Raw genomic sequence first — 20,387 nt, forward strand, 5'->3', positions numbered from 1 at the left:
GAAAAAAAATCAAATTTTGTTTTCTCTGTATTTTTATTGTTATTGATGTGATTGATTATTTTTTAGTTCTTCAGTTGTTGCTGCTAAACCCTGTTTGGACCAAAGAAGATCACATGGAAGGAACTCCTATTCTTAAACTTCTAAAGGATCCATACGTTCTTATTGCTGCAGGTAACTATTCATTCCTTCATTCGTTTTTTTTTTATTATCTGATTTTTTTTTGATAAATGGGGAAGCTGCTAAAATATGACGTCACAATTTAAACAATTAACAAATTCGCGACTTTCTTCTTCTTTCCTTCATTCACCAATATTTTCCCTTTTGTTCTTCTGCTTTTAATAAAACTCATCATCAGAGTGAGTTTTCCCTTTAAACTATTATCTTACGTACAATTTTCTCTTAATCTCCAATGACTGCACTGTTAGAAAATTTATCCTTAAAATATAAAAAGTTCCTGCAGCAGAATCTCGAGAACACCTGTAATCTTACCAGATTGCGTAATCTTACAGGAAATTGTTATTTGGTGTATGGAACCTTACAAATTTCGTTTTATAAAACACCATTTTCCCCTTTTTAAACAGACCTGTTCTGTTAAATTGCAGAAAGTTTCCCGTTTTATGAATTTACAGAATGATTCTGTCATTGCTTTTTGCAAAATCTTCTTTCTTTTTTTTTTGTAAAATCAGGGTATTTTTAACAGCGTGTCAACGCTATCATAACGTCATAATGACGTATAAAGTGACGCAGTAGAACTTATTCAGGTCAAGAAACCATTTTAAACTTCCCTCAATTAAGGTAAGAATTATTTAGATTAGGTTTAAATGGAAACAAAAGGAAAATAGACATATTGAAACCATTGAAAGCTGAAAATTATTCCTATTGTATTTTATGTGGCTTCTTTCATAGTATTCTTGGATCAGCACCACAATACAGTCTTTCATTTACCAATCACTACAGACAAAGCAGATCTTTGCGCTCATCCACCTCTGGCTTCCTTGTCATTCCAAGAGTTTCAAAAACTTGGGGGGGGGGGGAGATCATTTGCTTTTTCATGCTCGAGTGAGCACCACTTACTTATGAAAAGTTAGTGAAAAATGATTTGCGCAGAACTTTCAAAAAGTTATGCTAATAAAAGTAGACCTTAATCATGAAGAACACGTAGAATTTAGCTAGTAAAATTGATTTGAAGATATCTTTTACCTTTTTAAACTTGTTTCCTTGCCCAAAACACTTTGAAGAGTGCATTGCGCCCCACCCTACTCCCCCACACACCGATGACATCGTGACGATATTTCCTTTGCACTGAGCTATGATTTACATGAAACGGTTTAGGATTGATTTTCATTTGGTTAATCACTGTCAAGCTTGGGAAAGTGTGGAGAAACAAGTATTGAATGAAATATGAAATGTAAACCCACTCAAAATGATAAAAAAAACTTAGTGAAACAATTCTGGAGATGTCTGATATAAACTTTTCTTCATATTCAGTTATGTCCTCAGATCCAGATGGCACGAAAAGGGTAAAGGTTGTGCTTACTGAGTGTTGAAATTTCAATTTGGGTGGGAAAATTGTTCAAAAATGCTTGAATGTATCCATTTTAATTCAATTGACTAATAGTGCAAGGGAAATGTATGAGAAATGTTTCGCATGGTAAGTTTGATTTCGCCCTTTCCCCATGACACAGCGTGAAAACGAGCATTTCTGCGCAAACAGATTTCTGCGAGCTTTACAAAAATGGACAGTGCTCACTCAAGTGTAACATTCTGTCAAAACTTTTACTTTCATTTGATAGATGAGACCCAAACCCAAGATTCTATGTGAAAAATTACCCACATGTTGTATATTTTTAATTCCCAGGGCTTTTTCAAAGTGTAAACTTTTTTTTTTGATACGCACTGTACAGAGTGGATTTGGCGCTCTACAAGTCTCATTATTATTATTAGAGAGTCAAAAGGGGCCTAAGCTTTTAACTCTCTAATTTACTCCATCGGCTCTTTTTTTAGATAAGCAGTTTTCAGCAGCTTCTTTTGCTATTATTATCATTATTATCATTATTATTATCATATAACTTCTTGTATCATCATACATTGAAAGGCATCCTTGGTATGATAATGATAATAATAATAATAATAATAATATATGCCATCTATGAGGTGGCGATTATTTAGTTGTCTATTCAATGGCGCACTATATATCACCCTAACTATATAGCCCCAGCTGCTAAAGGCGCCTGTTGCATTCAATGATTCATCCTGCCGGGTATCCCATTCACCTCACCTGGGTTGAGTGCGGCGCAATGTGGGTAAATTTCTTGCTGAAGGAAAACACGCCATGACTGAGATTCGAACCCACACCTCTCTGATTGAAAGATGAGGGTCATAACCACTAGACCCCCACACATAAGCGTTGTTGTGAGCGTTTCTTTTCATGTGATTTTCCACATATTTTACTTTGCCTTACCTAATTGTTTTAATGCTTGTACTGATTACAGACAAATAATGAAATCGAATTTGTTTTTTGTTTATCCTGTAGGTTGTATAACATTTGGTAACATGGGAATAGCATTGCTGGAGCCATCGCTTCCGCTTTATATGTTGGATAAAATGGAAGCAGAAAAATGGCAACTTGGTGAGTATTTAAAAATTGAAGATAAAAACATACTTGTCATCCAAATATTCAAGCCGAGATGATATCTTTTATTATAGCATGAACTATGGTAAATAAATTTGTTGAAAATGCGCTGTAAACATATCACATCATAGCAATTTATCGTGTTTAATAATAACATCATCATCACCATCATCATCATCCTCGTCATCATCATCATTGTCCTCTTCGTCATCGTCATCATCAATAATATATTCAGCATCATTATCATCATCATCATCATCATCATCATCATCATCATCATCATCATCATCATCATCATCATCATCTTTATCATCATCATCAGCAGCATAATATAGTTTGATCAAGTTTTAAGAAGCATATCAACTATAAACAATGCTTTACGTTCCACAACGTTACCTTTTACTGGACAAAAATCATAATGACCAGGCTCCTTCTCCCCCCATCTTCCCCTTCACAACCATGACAACATGCCTGTAATAGATATCGATAATCATCGTCTCATTGTACTTCTCTCTTTTCTTACCAGGTGCTATATTCCTTCCCGCCAGTGTATCATATCTCATCAGTACTAACATCTTTGGAGCATTAGGGCATAGAATAGGAAGGTAAGGAGTTAGCGAAGATTTACTAGTAAGTATTTGTAGTGATTATGTTCACGAATACGTTTTTAATGTAATGATTTATATTTATTCTTCTGATTAAAAAATACTTTTTACTATCAGTTTTTTTTAATGTCAAATGGTTTGAAATTGAAAACTTTGTATTTTATAATACCTTGTTTGCCAATCGCACATTTTGATATTCTACTTTTAGTGGTTTTGGACAGATTGAGGATAGACTTGCGTTCGATTTTATACTCGACTCGTGATTGTGTTTTGTGGGTGGAGTATTTTTGAGCACGTGTGCGCGCGCTAAAATGTCAAGTCAAACAACCAATGGAAAAAAGAAAAAGTGGGCACCGTATACAGGTTCTTTAACGGTTCCATGACATTTACTCTGGCAACAGTTGCTCCGACGGAAAATCTGCACGTTAAGCCAAAACATAAAACTTATATCCTCCAAAACTAAATAAACACTAATCCTTATCTTTATATTTATTCTGAACCAAAAACTATATTACAATTTCATCTCGAACCCTGTGCCCCGAGCCCTCTGAGACCGGAGAAAAGGTCGCAGGAGAAATTGTCGTGTCACCCTTTAAACACACATTGCGCTCAAATGGGATACAATTTTGGTTGTCGTTGAAGACAGGTTTTCACTGCACATTGAAGCCTTTGAGGCAGACTTGACTCTATATATCTTTCTGACCTTTTTCTCTAATGCAGGCCTTTATTTTACTCCCTCTTCTTATCATTACATAATAGTGTTTCTAACAAAAAAAAATCATGTACATTTAACTTCTTCTAAATATATATATATATTTTTTATTTTTCTAGATAATTACTATAAATTTCAATCAGCTTAATACGTCATGTCTGCAGTAAAATAATATGTTATAATTCATCCCTATTTATGCATCTCTGAAGTCCAGCAAAATGATAAAATTCCTTCTTTCATGAAACTTTTTAAATTTTTATTTCAGATGGCTAGTTTCCCTACTAGGTATGATCATTGGAGGTATCGCAATGATGTTGGTAAGAATGCAGTTACCTCTTATGAACTCTTTGATTACTTCATTTTGTAATTCCCATAAACTTGGTGTGGGCCCATGCATAGAGAGATTGAGGAGGTTTGGGGCCATGGGCCCCTAAATTTTAAAGTCCAAGAAAAAAAATAAGAAAAGAGACTGAAGGAGGGGGTGAAATATGAAAATATTTTCTGAATATTTCTATGAAAATAGTATATTTTCCTATATAGTAGAATAGTATGTTTTCTATATCTTTAAGATACTAATTTGCATAAAAAATCTTTAATCTTTAAACGCTTCTTCCGCAATGAAAGGATAGGCGCATTGGTCTAAGTATGAATCTTGCAAATTTAGTCATTGAATTTATAATTACATTTCATGAACATAGATATTTTACTTTTATTCATATTTTCCCCTCTATTTAGATCCCGTTGTCACAAAGAGTCCCCCATTTAATAGGCCCCAATTTCTTCGTCGGCTTTGGTGTAGGTAAGTTTTCACAAATATCATTTACTAAATGAGAACGCTAGCAAATAATTTCATTCGACATAATTTTTTTCTGAAGTGTTTTAAGTGGTCATCAACATTATCATAATATACAAACTTCAGAAAATTACGTATATTTAGATTTAGATTTTATTCATTTTCCGTTCACAAAGCACAACAAAATCAAAGTAACAATATATAGTCAAATTTAAAGTACAGTATCAATCGGAATAATGCATAAGAATTAAAAGGTATAAACAATGAGAACTAATGCGAACTAAAGTAACGTTGGCTAATAACTAACAGAACGCTTGCCAAGAAAGGCTTACCAAGAAAAGCAAAGCTTGTAAGGGAGGCAAGCCCCATTAACTTAGTTTCAATACGTAGAAGCAACATTACAAAAGTGTAGTATAAAAGAGAGACGGAAAACAGTTTAATATGAGGGTATGCAAAATATCGAAGGTAACAACGAAAGAGTGACACAAATTAGAATAAATGATAATAGTAGTCATAATTTAAAAAAATATTGTGATCGACTTTGTCAAAAGACTCACAAGAAAAAAAATCAATTTCAAAATACAAAAAAAATACAAAATACAAAATTTTGGTTTCTGTGTCTCTCTTATTTTACTCTCTCCATGCCTCCTCCCTCTATCCATTCCTTTCTTTTTCTTCCTGTTCTCTTTCTTCGTTCGTTCCTCCGTTCCTTCCTTCGTGCCTTCCTTCCTTCCTTCTCTCTCTTTATTTCTCTCTTTCTCGTTTTCTTTCTTCCCCTTTTGTATCTATCTCTCTCCCCACCCTCTTTCTCCCATCTCTTTCTCACTCACCCTTTTTGTCTTCTTATCTCTCCCTCCCACTCTCTCCCTTCTACACACACTCATTCTCTTCCAATCTCTCTGTCTCACTATAGGCATGGTAGATGCATCGATGATGCCCATCATGGGTCATCTGGTAGACATACGTCATGTATCAGTATATGGTAGTGTCTACGCCATAGCCGACGTAGCATTTTGTCTGGGGTTTGCTGTCGGTAAGTATACCCCCTCCCAACTCTCTCCCTCAACTCCCCCACCCTAACCACACCTCGATCAAAGGAAAGTGAGAGGGAGAATTATCAATTTTAATGAAAAGAGGGAATATAAAGAAGGTATGTGGGGAGGGGGGGGGGGGGCGGAGTAAGCTCTGATAATTATTGCGAAGCGTAAAGGGAAACCTATAAGGGTTCCGACATGAATAACTGTAGTCATTTAAGCTTTGCTAGAGCCAAGGCATCCATCCTCTGTTTTACGGAATTTATGCATTCAAATCAATATTAATTTCCATCAAATATCCATAACCGAGGTTTTCACTGCTGATGTTTGCTAGCTTGAAATATGGAAGTTTCAGTTTTCTTTTTTTATTTCGAACAAACGATAAAAAACGTGGCCTGCGTCTGTGTACTCTGTCCCTGCTACTGGAGAGTTATTTTTGTAAAGTAAAAATAGATAATTGGAAACTAACAGTAAATGCTTGTTGTATGCACGACATCAAGCAGATTGAACTATTAGTTGATAATCGATAACGCAGTATCTTTTCTTCCTCGACTGCAGGTCCTTCATTGAGTGGATCGATTGTTGAATCTATCGGATTCCCATGGTAAGCATTAATTATGCACTGATATATATATATATATAAATATATATATATATATATATATATATATATATATATATATATATATATATATATATATATATATGTATATATATATATATATATATATATATAATATATATATATTTATATATGTATATCATGTCATTTAAATTAATTTATTTATATATATGTGAGGAAGCTATAATCTGCCATGATGTTCGAATTATGCTGTCAAATTTCATTTACAAATTTATTTATTTACTTTTATTATTTTGTTTTTTTCATTAAAACTTCTTGAACTTTTGAATTTTCCTTCATGAGTAAGAAAAGAAGACTTTTGTCAACCCAAGCAAGAAGATTTGCATTATTAATCATGTTAATTGGGAGAACTTGTAGTTAATATTCAAATCGTATTTTATTTTGTGAAAAAAAATGTTATGGTACAAGACATGAACATGAAATCATAACATATGAAACATGAATCATATTTTCAAGGGGTATTCCTTGACCAAGTTTAATTATGTGCTTGACAGGGCAAAGAGGAAAGGATTTGTTTTTCAATGGCAATGTATTGAATCAATTTTGAAGGAGCAAGGTATGGCAGCTCGGATAAAATGTTTTTAAAAAGTTGTGAGCGAGCAAAGCGAGCAAGCACAAATTTCCACTTTTTTTAATATCCAATTTTGTGATATATTTTGACATAATATTTAGGAAATAAATCACATTTCACTTTCTATCTTTCCTTTTATTCCCTTTCCACTTTTTTAATGGGGGGGGGGGCACCCCGAGCCCCCAACCATCTTTATGCCTATTTTCAAAGGCACCATAACCTTTGTAGCACACAATGAAAGGATAAAAAAATACACGCTCATCATCAGTATCATCATCATCATCATCATCATCTTCATCACATCATATCCATCAAAATTTTCAGCATATTTACCATCATTTTCAACGACATCACTGTCACAATCCGCTGCGTCTATATGAATATTACCCTTTTAAATTCTTGAGCGATAGTTGTTTCTTGATTATTTGTTGATATTTTTTTATTTACTTGTTCATCTTTATGTTTAACTTTCAGGCTAGTAAGAATAGTCGCCATTATAGATTTCCTCTACGCACCCCTCCTAATATTTCTCAGAAACCCACCAGCCAACGAAGAAAATGAGGTAAGCGGCCATTCATCACTTACTTTGTGTGGAAAACCTAGAGCGGTGATCATCATCATGGGTATCGTCGCACAGGGAGGAAAAATAGGAAGTTCTCGCATTTGGCACGGGGAAACTCTCTACAAACGCATCGATTCACTTTAAAATGTAATTCAAATCACGATGGAGAGCTGAGAGGCGTTTGTCGAATTTTGGTGGACCGGGACAGCAGATCATCCGAAGATTTGCACCGGACGAACAATTGCAAATATGTCATCCAAAGTCACGAGATTCCGATGCTGTCCCGTTTAACAATTTTTTGACAAAAGCTTCTCAACTAGCTCTCCATTTTGATTCGACATGCATTTTCAAAGGAATTGGTTTGTTGTAGAGAATAACTCCCTATAATAAATGCCAAAAGTCCGGAATAATGACACGTCACTCAGTTTTTCAATCATTTTTTAACATAAATATATTTTGATGTCCAAATGCTCTTGGATGTCGGTCGATGGACCCGAGATGTTTATGTGTGTATGCCATACGATAGGATCTCAATTATGCTCTAGCTTCACATTTGATGCATTCTTGAAATGTTGTGGTAATATTTGGGTAGAGCCTCAGCCTTCACATTTGATGCATTCTTGAAATGTTGTGGTAATATTTGGGTAGAGCCTCAGCCTTCACATTTGATGCATTCTTAAAGTGCTGTGGTAATATTTGGGTAGAGCCTCAGCCCTTCCCCTCCCCTCTTCCCTCCCCTTTTTAAAATTAAATTTTCATTTTTGGCAAGGACACTTTTCAACATAATTGTCGCCGGATTAAATGATGATTAACACGTCACATTTTGATCAAATCATTGAAACATTCTTACTCTCTGGATGGACTCCACTCCACTACCCCAACAGCCCCACCCATATAAAAAAAATACATTTTGTGGTATGAACTTGCTCCAACATCATTTTCATCGAATTTCTAGGTATACTTTGCTAATTTTACATTTTTAGAACCAAATTCTATAGCATAATGTCTTTGCTTTTGTTTTAGTTTTTTTAAAACAAATATTGATTTGGCCAAACATTTCAAAAGTAACAGGGTCGGATGAATTACCATTTCATTCAAGACATGAATTAAGACAAACCATTTTATGGATGAATAAGAAAAATATTGTTTGAATTATACACATATGTACTGTACATTCAAGATAACCAATGTAACGAGTATGGGTGAATAGAACACAATTTATTTGTAAATGGCAAAATGATTGTATACATTATGCACGTACACAGTAAAAACGCTGTTTAAGATTTTATACAACGCTGTTTACTATATGAACCTTACAGTAGTTGTTTTAACAGTTTCAACAATCATGTCTAATTTATTGAAGATTAGATATTGAAAATTAAACTTTGTTGTTTAAGATTTAAACCCTTGTTTAAACTGTTTAAACAATGAATGTAAGGTTCATATGTTAAACAACGCTGTATAAAATTTTTAAACAGCGTTTTCTGTGTAAGTATGAAGTAAGATATATTGTTCTTTGCAACAGCCTTGTACACGTTGTAGCAGCGAAGAAATTTGACCAGGCAGAAGTTTTGAAATTAAGATTGAGGATTGAAAATTAAAGATTTGCAGCTGGCCTAAGGTAAAAAAGGATGACTCAATCTAAAATTGCATTAATGTGTCTCTAACAACACACATTTTATATTAATTCTTACTAACACTGCACTGAGATATCAACCGACAATGTATTCTCACTGAATTATAATCACATTGCCAACCTTAACCTAATACTATGCGTACGGAATTTTAAAGGCAGACTAAAAGCGGATACATCATCAATATGCAAATGAAGGTAATATTTTGTACCTGTGTCATGACTTATAACAAACATTAACATCATTAACAGATATAACATGTGCATCTCATCATGATATTAGAATGTGGCCCTGATCTTTATCTTTATATTAATACTTAATAGTAGTTTGGGATATGCATTATAATATTAAATGTTTAATTGCATCTTCATTGGGTATGATTTCATACACTGCAAAAACTCCGGTGTTGATTTAACACCAGCCCAGAATCTATATATGTCCACACCAGAGAAGTATTGAAACAACACCAGTTTGGAATCAGGCCGATGCTGTTTTAGTACTAATTATTGTTGTATAAACACCTTTCTGGTGTTAGACCACCAAAACAAAACTGGTGTTGTTTAGCACTTCTCTGGTGTGGACATAATATAGATTCCGGGCTGGTGCTAAATCAACACCGGAGTTTTTGCAGTGTTAATAATTGAGCAAAAGCAAAAGTGTGTGTGTGTGTGTATTTGAGTTTTGTCAGACGTGTATCAATCAGATATGATTATTTACGTCTGGGACCGACCTTTACGTCACCATCCGAAAGACGTGACCAGGGCTCGAACCTCGGACCTCTGCATCAATTTGTAACTTCCCCACAGCTTGGATTACAGGCGCACGCCACAACACCCAGTGTGTGTGTGTGTGTATTTGAGTTTTGTCAGACGTGTATCAATCAGATATGATTATTTACGTCTGGGACCGACCTTTAACGTCACCATCCGAAAGACGTGACCAGGGCTCGAACCTCGGACCTCTGCATCAATTTGTAACTTCCCCCACATAGCTTGGATTACAGGCGCACGCCACAACGCCCAGTATCTTTTACTCTTCAGAAACGCAAGAGGGCGTATGGCAATACTTTTCGGAAGAAGCTTTGAGTTTAGAGTTTTCTTGGCAGCGTCAATTAGTGAAACCTGATGAAGACTCCTTACCACTTACACCATAACCTAACACTATATTTCAAACCATATATTGGCTTTTTTGTTTCGAAATAATTCCAGCACATTAGCTCACCAATGCTATAGGTATAGCCATCATTCAATTAATAACCCAATATACTTATCTCATCCATACTGATAACAGTTTTTTTCTCATTCTTATAAAGATAAACAAAAACCCCAATCATCCAGCAATTTCATAAAACTATTATGCATTTATACTTCGAATGATCAAGAAGGCCCTCTTCATTCCCAGGTGTTTTTTTTTTTTTTTACCAATAATGCATATAGCATTTCCATTTATTTGAAAGCAGGATAAAAGAGCATTGTAGATTAAATGCCTTGCTCACGGGCATAGGTGCCGCGGCCGGGGATCGAACCCCGGACTCTTTCATGTAAAGCCAGGCGCCTCAGACCACTCGGCCACGGCACCTCCATTCCCAGGTGTACTAACAGTTATCGATATCAATGTTGTATTATCATACCGCGATATATTTTATATAGGTTAAGTATTAATATTGCCATTACGGTGTAAATACTTGTACATTATCTCAATTTTCAAAAAGAGTTTCTGCTTACTCACCTCTATTATGTGTAAGGCGGATAGCCTATTTCAGTATGAATATTTGTTAAATGAGAATATGGCTGAAAAGGAATAGCTTATGATTTTCATGTATCTTAATTCTATATCAAACAATTACTAATCTTTGAATTTTTAATTTATGCATTATTTCAAAGTGCAGCATTTTCCTGGTTTTGGTGGTGATTATTAGTTATTATACTTTCAAATCAATTCTTTATATGATTATTGATCTGGTAAAATCACATATTTATACTCTATCAATTTATCTGAACAGCTGCCAATAAAGATTTCTTTAAAAAAAATCGAAGAAGTAAAATAAAATATCTCTAACCAGTAAAGGAGGTCATAGGTCACGTTACGACGGACGTATACTTCATTTATAGCTCGCGAATTTCATCGATTTTTTGGACTAAAGGATATTAGAATCAAGGATTATTTCGGAACTATCACATTTCTAAAGGTGTAAAGAAAGCACATTGGTGTCTTTTATTTACTGGAAACCTCTATATCATCGGATCTTTTTGGATTTCATTTTGCCATAATCATGACCGACATGTCGTATGTAGATAAGGCCACACCCCGACGTAGCGCCACGTATGAACGTAATGGCCCGAAACCGGTCTTCATCGCAGCACGGGACATTCCATCGGCAAGAACTCCCCTAACAGGTGAGGACCTATACTGTTGCCTTATAAAATGTGTAAAACCCGAGCATATAGCCGGTATCCAGCGAATTGGTTCATTGTGGCGCATATACCTAACTGAGCACGACGAACGAGTGAAAGTGATTGTGAACGGGTTGTTTCTGCGCGGTGTGACTGTGTCTGTACATGATACGAACCCCTTCACAAAAGCCAGAGATGAACTTATGACAAGGGTTTTGGTCAAAGATGTACCCCTCTCAGTGGGAGATGACCTTATAAGAGCAACTTTGGAAGGGATAAAGTGTAACATAAGAGGAGAGATCATCCGACAGCAGCTCCGCGTCGGTGGACAACTTACGTGCTGTCTAAATGGGGACCGTGTCGTTTACATAGACCCCCCAAGCAAGCCCCTCCCCAGATTTCTAGTCATTGCTAATGTGTTTCGTGCCAGAGCATTTCATGTCGGCCAGCCAGAACGAGAATCAGGAGCAGCGATCTGCTCAAAGTGCTTGGAAAGCGGTCATCATGCGTCTACTTGTAAAAACCCAGTGAAATGTCGTTCATGTAAACAAACGGGGCACCTGAGCCACAGCTGCCCCGCGAAGGCGTCTTCGAGCCATGGCAACGAGGACAATAGCGCTCCACCCTCGACCGAGCAGCCAACGGATGAGTCAACTCACTCTACCGAGTTCCCCCGGCGTGAATCTAGTACGATGTTACGTCATTCGGCAAGGGTTCCCCATGATGACGTCAGCACGGTTGGGAGAAAGACACGTCAAGTCGGCATTTCGGATTTCCTGAGACCAAAAGATACCACTGCAACTGGCGTTGCCACCGATTCTGCTACCGGTTCCGCTCCTGTGGAACATGTCTCGCGTCAAAGATCGAGCGATGTCGAATACGCTTCTCACCGCAGTAGTACAACACGTGATGATGGAGAAGATGAATTCACAAGCTGTTACTCGACTTCAAGTGACGACGAGAAATCACCACTATCGCCGGAAACTCCAACTCCAGACAGGCAAAAACATGGAAAAACATCTACGAAAAGGAAACTGAAAGGAAAGAAAACAAGCAAAAAAGCAGAGTGCAAAGGAAAACACTAGTAGTAAGCGAACAATGAACGAAATGGAAAAGTATAAGTCGATCATGTAATGGAAGAAATCAATTCAAAATCAACAAAATCAATGAATGATGATTCGACTTCTCTTCATCTTATATCCCTGAATGTGAGAGGAATGCGGGATAAAACGAAAAGAAGCAAAATTATATCGTGGCTTCGTGCACAAAAGACAGATATTGTTTGTTTACAAGAAACTTACTGGACGAAAGAACTTGAACACGAGATTTCATCACAATGGAATGGTCCATGTTTTTTTAGTAATGGGTCAAACCACTCCAAAGGGGTTTCAATATTATTAAGAAAGAGATTACCCCTAGAAATTGTAAACGTCTATGCCAGAAATGATGGAAGGACCGTTGCTCTTAGACTAATGTATAACAATTGTTGCTATTTATTATTGAATGTTTATGCGCCAACAAAATATTCTGATAAAGTCATATTTTTTAAAAACCTACTCCATTGGTTTAGCAAAATTAAGAAACCTGGAGATATATTAATTTGTGGAGGTGATTGGAATATTATACAAACTTATTTAGATTCTCGCGGCGCATCTCGAGTCTATAAACCACCCAATTATTTCAAGAAATTCATTCAAAAAAATGAATTGGTTGATGTTTGGAGGAAATTATATCCGACAAAGAAACAATTTACTTGGAGACAGAGGTTTTTTGGTATCTATTCTAGATTAGATTACTGGCTAATTTCAACAACACTATATCCTTCAATGTACAGCACTGATATACGCCCAGCACTTAAATGTGATCATAATGCCATTTCGCTAAAGTTGAAATTGAGTGGTATTGGGAAAGGAAAAGGTTATTGGAAAGTAAACAATTCACACTTACTAGAACATGATTTTAAAATCTGTATTAAACATGTGATTAATAAAGTAAAAATGGAATTCATGAATGAAAGTCCACAGCTTATATGGGAAATGTGTAAAATTAAAATAAAAGAGGTCACTGTGAAATATTCTAAACAAAAACAAGAAGAAAGAAAATGTTATTTTGCAAAGTTACAAGATGATCTCAATAAACAAAGTGAAAAGGCTGATAAAAATCCAAACAAGAAAGAAATTGATAAGTTAGAAACAATTAGAAATGAATTGGATAAACTTTACACATATAAGTGCAAAGGTGCGTATATTAGAGCTAGAGAGAAATGGATGGAGTCTGGCGAAAAGTCGTCCAAGTATTTTTTGAAAAAAGAAACCATAAATGGCAAGAAAAAAGAGATTAATTGTATTGTACAAAACGGTAAAACATTTACAAAGAAAACAGAAATTTTGAAGATTATTAATAATTACTTTAGTAAATTGTACAAAAATAACTATAGCGATAATGATATAAACATTAAATCATACTTAAAAAATATTGAATTGAAAGTATTAGATGAGAAGGATGCACTAAGTTGTGAAGGACTGGTGACAGAAAAAGAATGTTATAAAGCTTTGCTATCAATGCAGAATAATAAGGCACCTGGTTGCGATGGATTGAGCTCGGAGTTTTATAAATGTTTTTGGCCAGACATAAAAGATTTGCTAATCGACAGTCTAAATGAAGGATACGCTCAAGGGGGTTTGTCAGAAAGTCAAAGACAAGGTATACTCACACTGTTATTTAAAAAAGGGGATAGTAGATTATTAGATAATTGGAGGCCAATCTCATTATTAAATATAGATTATAAGATTTTAGCGAGAGTTTTGTCACAACGCCTTCAACGAGTAATCCATAAAATTGTTTCGTTTGATCAAACAGGTTATATTAAGGGGCGTTCAGCCTCAGACAACTTAAGGTTGGTACAAGATGTTATTGATTATTGCAAAATTTTGGAACAACAAGGATTGGTACTTTTTTTAGACTTCAAACAAGCATTTGATTGTGTGAGACATAGCTTTCTTTTCGAAACCCTGTCAAGATTGAACTTTAAAGATTCATTTATCCAATGGGTTAAAGTATTATATAAAAACGCTGGGGGAAAGGTAATAAATAATGGTTGGATTTCGAAACAGTTTAAGATAGAAAAGGGTGTAAGGCAAGGGTGCCCTCTATCGGCTTTGTTATTTGTTTTGGTTGTTGAAGTAATGGCGTCACAGATAAGGTCAAACAAGAAAATCAGTGGTATTAAGATTCCATTCTACAAAGAACCATTTTCAAAAGAATTAAAGATCTCACAGTTAGCAGACGACACCGCTCTTTTTGTTAATTCCGTCCAGGCAGGAAATGTTGCAATTCAAGAGGTTATTAAGTTCGGGGAATATTCTGGCTTAAAACTAAACTTAGATAAAACCAAAGTTATGCCACTTAATATAAATTACAATGAAACACATGGTATATGCAACTTGGAATGGTCTGATGAACCAATTAAATATCTTGGTGTTGTATTATGCAAGAACACAAATGACTTCAATGTTCTTAATTGGTCGGTAAAGATAGATAAAATTAAACGTATTATAAATCTTTGGAAGATGAGAAATCTGACATACTATGGGAGAATAGTTATTATAAAAATGTTACTTGTATCACAGTTAATATACTTAAGCACATGCTATATCATGCCCCAAAATTATATCAAAGAACTTAATAAAATAATTCATTCATTTTTATGGAATTCTAAAAGAGAAAAAGTGAAAAGAGCTTACATTATTAATTCACCCCAATATGGTGGTTTGGGTATGATTGATATAGATTCCAGATTGAAATCACTCACACTTTCTTGGTTACCAAAAATTGTTAGAGGTGATGAACCACCATGGATATATATTTGTGAGTTTTGGTTACATAAATTAGGCGGCATACCTTTATCTATTCAATGTAACTGTTCTCCTATAGACATGATCAAATTATGCAAAAAATATTCATTACCTACATTTTATACAGACTTACTTACTTCATGGGCTGAACTTCACTATCTTAATATATTCGAAGTAACTCAATTTGAAAATGAAATCATATGGAATAATTCAAATATAAAACATGAAAACAAGTTACTGTATTTCAGAAAATGGTACGATAAGGGTATAGTTAAAGTATACCATTTAATTGAAAATGGTTCATGGAAAAACTCCGAAAGTATTACAGACTTACTGTCGATGAATTCTCTTTGTATCTTATTTCAATATGCTAAAATTAAAACTGCTTTTCCAAAATATTGGTTCGATAAGTTGAACACTGCTCAGCTTGAAAATCACCATGATCAACCAACGCAAAACGACAAATTTATTCAAATTAAAACTGGTGACTCAATTGACATTACAATATCAAAAACAAAGCAATTCTACACATATTTTGTAGATATAAAAAAGAATTTACACCCAACGGTGTTATATTTTTGGCAAGACAGTCTATCACTTGCAGAAGATTATGATTGGAGCAAATTGCTAAAATTTAAGTTTGGAAAATTATTTAATAACAGAGTTAAACAATATAATTTCAAATTGCTGCATCGGATTTTGCCGTACAAAGAGAATTTAGTTCGATGGAATATCACATCAGACATGACTTGTAACCATTGTAAACAAATTGAAACTTTAGATCATGCTTTGTTGTATTGTCCACATGTGAATTTATTTTGGCAAAAACTACGGTATTTTATTAAGATCCAGTTTAATGTGAATATTCAGATTAATGAGAAAACACTATTGATTGGCCACGATGTTGAAAATGAAAACATGGCTTTTCTTAATGTAATTTTGGTTTTCGCACAATATACGATTTATAGAGTTTATATGTTGGCTCAGTTCACTTCAAAAAATTCAGTTATTTTTCTATGTTGTCAGATTTCAAGAGAGAATTATTCATTAATTTAAGATTTCTTGAAAAGAGTAATAAGATAAAACTAACAGAAAAACAGTACAACGAAATCAAAAGCCTGTGAAATGTGAAACTAATTATATATATATTGTTTGTGTTTTGTTTATTGATTTCAATGTAAAAGAGTAACAATATAAAAATAATATCAGAAAAAACAGTATAATAATGAAATCAAAGGTGGTGAAATATGAAAGTAATTGTATTTATTGTATGTGTTTGATTATTGATTTTAATGTAATAAATACCTCTGATGAGGACTAAAAAAAAGAAAAAATCTCTAACCAGTAAAATCTGATTTTTTTTACTTTGTAAAAAAATGATTTTGTTTTCGTTTTACCATAATGGCAAAATGATAATCATTACATCGTATATAATGCGTTGAACTTTTCAAAGACATAAAAGGACATATGGTATCCCCATGAGTAAATAGATAAAGAAATAATTGAGAAATTAAGAATATATTCCATGGTATTCATGTATATTATGGTATATGGACCAAATGGCTATTGGACCAACTGGTTATTAGACAAAAGGGCGATTGGACGAAATGGCAATTAGGCCATATGGATATTGGACGAACTGATAGTAGACCAAAGGATAGTAGACGAGTTGGCAATTGGACGAATTGGCATTGGACCAAAAGAAAATAAACCTTTAAAACACACACACACACACGCCCTCACACACTCCCTCCCTCGCCCCCATATATACACTCACAAACAAGTAATCCGCGCTCACATCCACAATCCCCCCACACACCGTTACTATTTATATAACCGGTGTGTTGACTCAGTCGGTAGAGCGTCCGTCTCACAACCGGGAGGTCGGGGGTTCAAACCCAGGCCGCGTCAGACCAAAATACGTTAAAAGATGGGAGTTGCTGCTACCCTGTTTGGCGTTCAACTATTATAGGGATAGAGCCTCGTCGATCTGGCGCTGCACAACGGCTGACGGGCCCACGATCAATTGGGCAAAGCAAATTTTCGGAGTATTCCATTTCATGTGTATTTCGAACAATAAATTATGGATTTTCATTTATTTGTATCTTCAAATCTATTTTCCTGTTGCCAGGGTATACTGTTGCAAGAGCAGATTCCTGTGTCCTACACAGCCGACCAACAACGGGACTATCAGACGATGGACGGACGATACGGACGACGAGATTCATCCGGGGTTGAATCGGTAGACTAGTCCCCCAACCGTGGATGTCATCGTCGCCATCATCGTCTACTTCGTCACTGACATCATCTGTTATTGTCGTCCCCGTAGTCTTCTAAACCTGTGCATGAGAGAGAGGGAGAGAGTGAGAGAGAGATGGAGAAAGGGAAAATTGTTTAAGGGTACATTTGAGAGCAAGATGGCGCCCTTTCAATTCAGCGTTGCGAATTCTTCTCTTGCTCTCAAGAAAAATTTTAATATTTATAAATAAATTAATAAGGAATATCAACACTTTCCTTTTCAACTTGCCCCAGTCTTTGTTTTTATTTGTCCACTCAAAGAAACAAGATAAAAAAAGAACAGCCAAGTATATATTTTTATCGACAACGATCTATTACAGAATATAATTTGATTTTTTTAAAATTAATTCGAGGAGACTTTATTATGAAAGAACAGTTATCTGTACGTGGCGCTTTTGGGTTAGGGCCCATGGCCTATTTACTATTATTTTATGGTTCATTGTGATATGAATATCAAGTCAACGCCTGCTTGCTTTCGAAAGAAACCTCATCATGCTAATCCGGATGATAGTGATCACCGTGTAAAAGAAACGATGCTGTATTTTCTTTATAATCATATCAAAAACCTCTTTTTCAGAATAAAATAATTTATCAACAGAATGTATTGGAGTGTGGTATCTCTTATAAGTCATTTTATATGAATTGTTTATCAAACAAAAATTTTATTATTGCAATTAACATACCAAAGAATTGTCAAAACTCTGTTGCACAAACTTTGTTATCTCTATATACCGCCATGTATTTTGAATAATTTGTTTTATTTGTTATGGGAACTTAAGCGGGGTGTTAGCATTTGATATCATTACATGTATTAATACACTGAGAGTACGTTGCCAGAATATTAATGCAAACGTACAATCGATAGATATATTCCCGCTGTAGTATATCGGTTAACACTCATAGATCAACAATTCTCTCATTCCTTATCCGATTTTTTTCGTATAATACCGCTCTGATTCTCTTTTCTCCTGTCACAAATTCATTTTATTATGTAAGAATTGAATTCCTTATTTCCAATTCTACTAAAGACCAGCCTTATTAAATCAACTAAATCATTAAAACAGCATTGATATGTCCTTAATACATGGCAATATCCAAGCGGCTGCTCATAGTAATTAATCAATATAATAATGATAAAAGATGCTTAGTTTTAAGATAGTACTTATCATCATTTAAGATCTTTTAATTAGCGCAAATTGAAATAAGTTCCTTTGGTGCTCTCAGGAAGAGTAGATGGGTAGAATTATGAATAAAGAGAGAAAAAAAGAAAATAGTCATCGGATATCGAGAGAGATCTTGACGAAAATTCGACACTGGAAATTACTTGAAATGCTTCATAAAGAGGGAATATCATAATTATTGTCATTATTAGGCTAAATTTTGAAAATATGAGTCTTTGATCTGGCTTAAATCGATCAAGGGAAGAATATTCTTCCCTTGCTACATAGCTGAGAATGCATGTTGCTTAGATGATTTCGTGATAACTATTTCGCGATTACAAACTACAGGTCAACTCCAACCCAACAAAATTCGAATACAAAGAGAAAAATCAAATATAAGCTGAACGCTGAAAAATTCATCGAAACCGGATGTGAAATAAGAAAGTTCAAATTAATTTTAAAACTTTTAAAATGTCACATATTTTTATTTATTTTCTTTTTTAGAATTTATATACGCAATACAGTGAAACATAATTATGAGAAAATCGCTGTCATCCTCTAATTATATCTATTTTGTAATTATTTTTGTATGAATTATACCATATTCGGATATTTAACAAAATTAAAACTACACACGCTCTTCATCGAATCACAATCGGTTGCTGCAATTGAAGTTCCATTATTTTTAGGATGAAATCAAACTTCTTTTCAAATAATAATGTGTACAATTTAGAATATTTTATATTTCCTATAATAAGATGCAAACGAAATAATGATTTGGTGATGTCATCGATCGCGTCTTCACTCATTTGCATCCCGACCAGGATGTGCATATAACTGTATTGTGAATTTTTAAGTGAAAATAAAAATTGTCATAACTTCCTTATTTTACATCCGATTTTAGTGAAATTTTCAGTGTTAACTTGTTTGATTTTTTTTCTTTATATTCAAATCAATTATTGTTTTTTTACATTCAGTTTCGCATACAACGGGATTAAGCGTTAAAAAAAGGCCATTCAAGTAAGGGATGAGATTGACTTTAAATCGCGCCCCCTTTCGATGAATTTTTATAAAACCGGTCATTACTATTATCATTATTATTTATTATTATTATTTCTTGGGGGAGGGGGTGGGACATGGCCCCAAGCCCACAATCTATACACCAGTGATCATTAGTAACCAATTTACTAGAATGATGCTTTCTTTGAATGTATTTCATCCCTTTTGTCCGAGTTAAGATCGTTTTACAGCTTGTAAATAGTTACTCTTCCTATACATTTCATGTTCTTGTTGAGAGTCTAAAGATATTGTAAAGAGATTGATATGTACACATTTATTATAAGGTAATGTCTCCAAATCAAAAGTACTTTGTGTCACCGCCCACAAAAGTGGAAATAAATGTGTTCGATTCTCAGCACCTTATCAAAACTGTTCTGTATTTTGTCACTTTCATTAAGAAATTGCATTTATTGTCATGAATGTGATCTTGTGATCTA

The 20,387-nt window shown here is 34.5% G+C and overlaps 1 protein-coding gene across 2 annotated transcripts in view; it reads left to right on the plus strand.

Moving 5' to 3' along the window:
* Positions 1-19,785, plus strand: part of LOC121425151 (synaptic vesicular amine transporter-like) — a 54,619-nt gene extending 34,834 nt beyond the window's left edge. Inside the window, exons 9-18 of one of the 2 annotated variants that reach the window (XR_005971479.1) lie at positions 67-171; positions 2,534-2,629; positions 3,159-3,237; positions 4,215-4,266; positions 4,685-4,748; positions 5,656-5,775; positions 6,335-6,380; positions 7,465-7,552; positions 9,078-9,173; positions 17,565-17,651. Coding sequence is in view for 1 of the 2 variants with exons in the window: in XM_041621147.1 (XP_041477081.1) it covers positions 67-171; positions 2,534-2,629; positions 3,159-3,237; positions 4,215-4,266; positions 4,685-4,748; positions 5,656-5,775; positions 6,335-6,380; positions 7,465-7,552; positions 17,565-17,684 (770 nt within the window). In the remaining variant the exon portion in view is untranslated. Of the gene's footprint in view, positions 1-66; positions 172-2,533; positions 2,630-3,158; positions 3,238-4,214; positions 4,267-4,684; positions 4,749-5,655; positions 5,776-6,334; positions 6,381-7,464; positions 7,553-9,077; positions 9,174-17,564 lie in introns of both variants that reach the window. The other variant, XM_041621147.1, reaches the window with a different exon arrangement.
* Positions 19,786-20,387: the final 602 nt, after the last annotated feature.

Source organism: Lytechinus variegatus, chromosome 12 (assembly GCF_018143015.1).
Source record: "Lytechinus variegatus isolate NC3 chromosome 12, Lvar_3.0, whole genome shotgun sequence".
Classification (NCBI taxonomy): Eukaryota; Metazoa; Echinodermata; class Echinoidea; order Temnopleuroida; family Toxopneustidae; genus Lytechinus; species Lytechinus variegatus.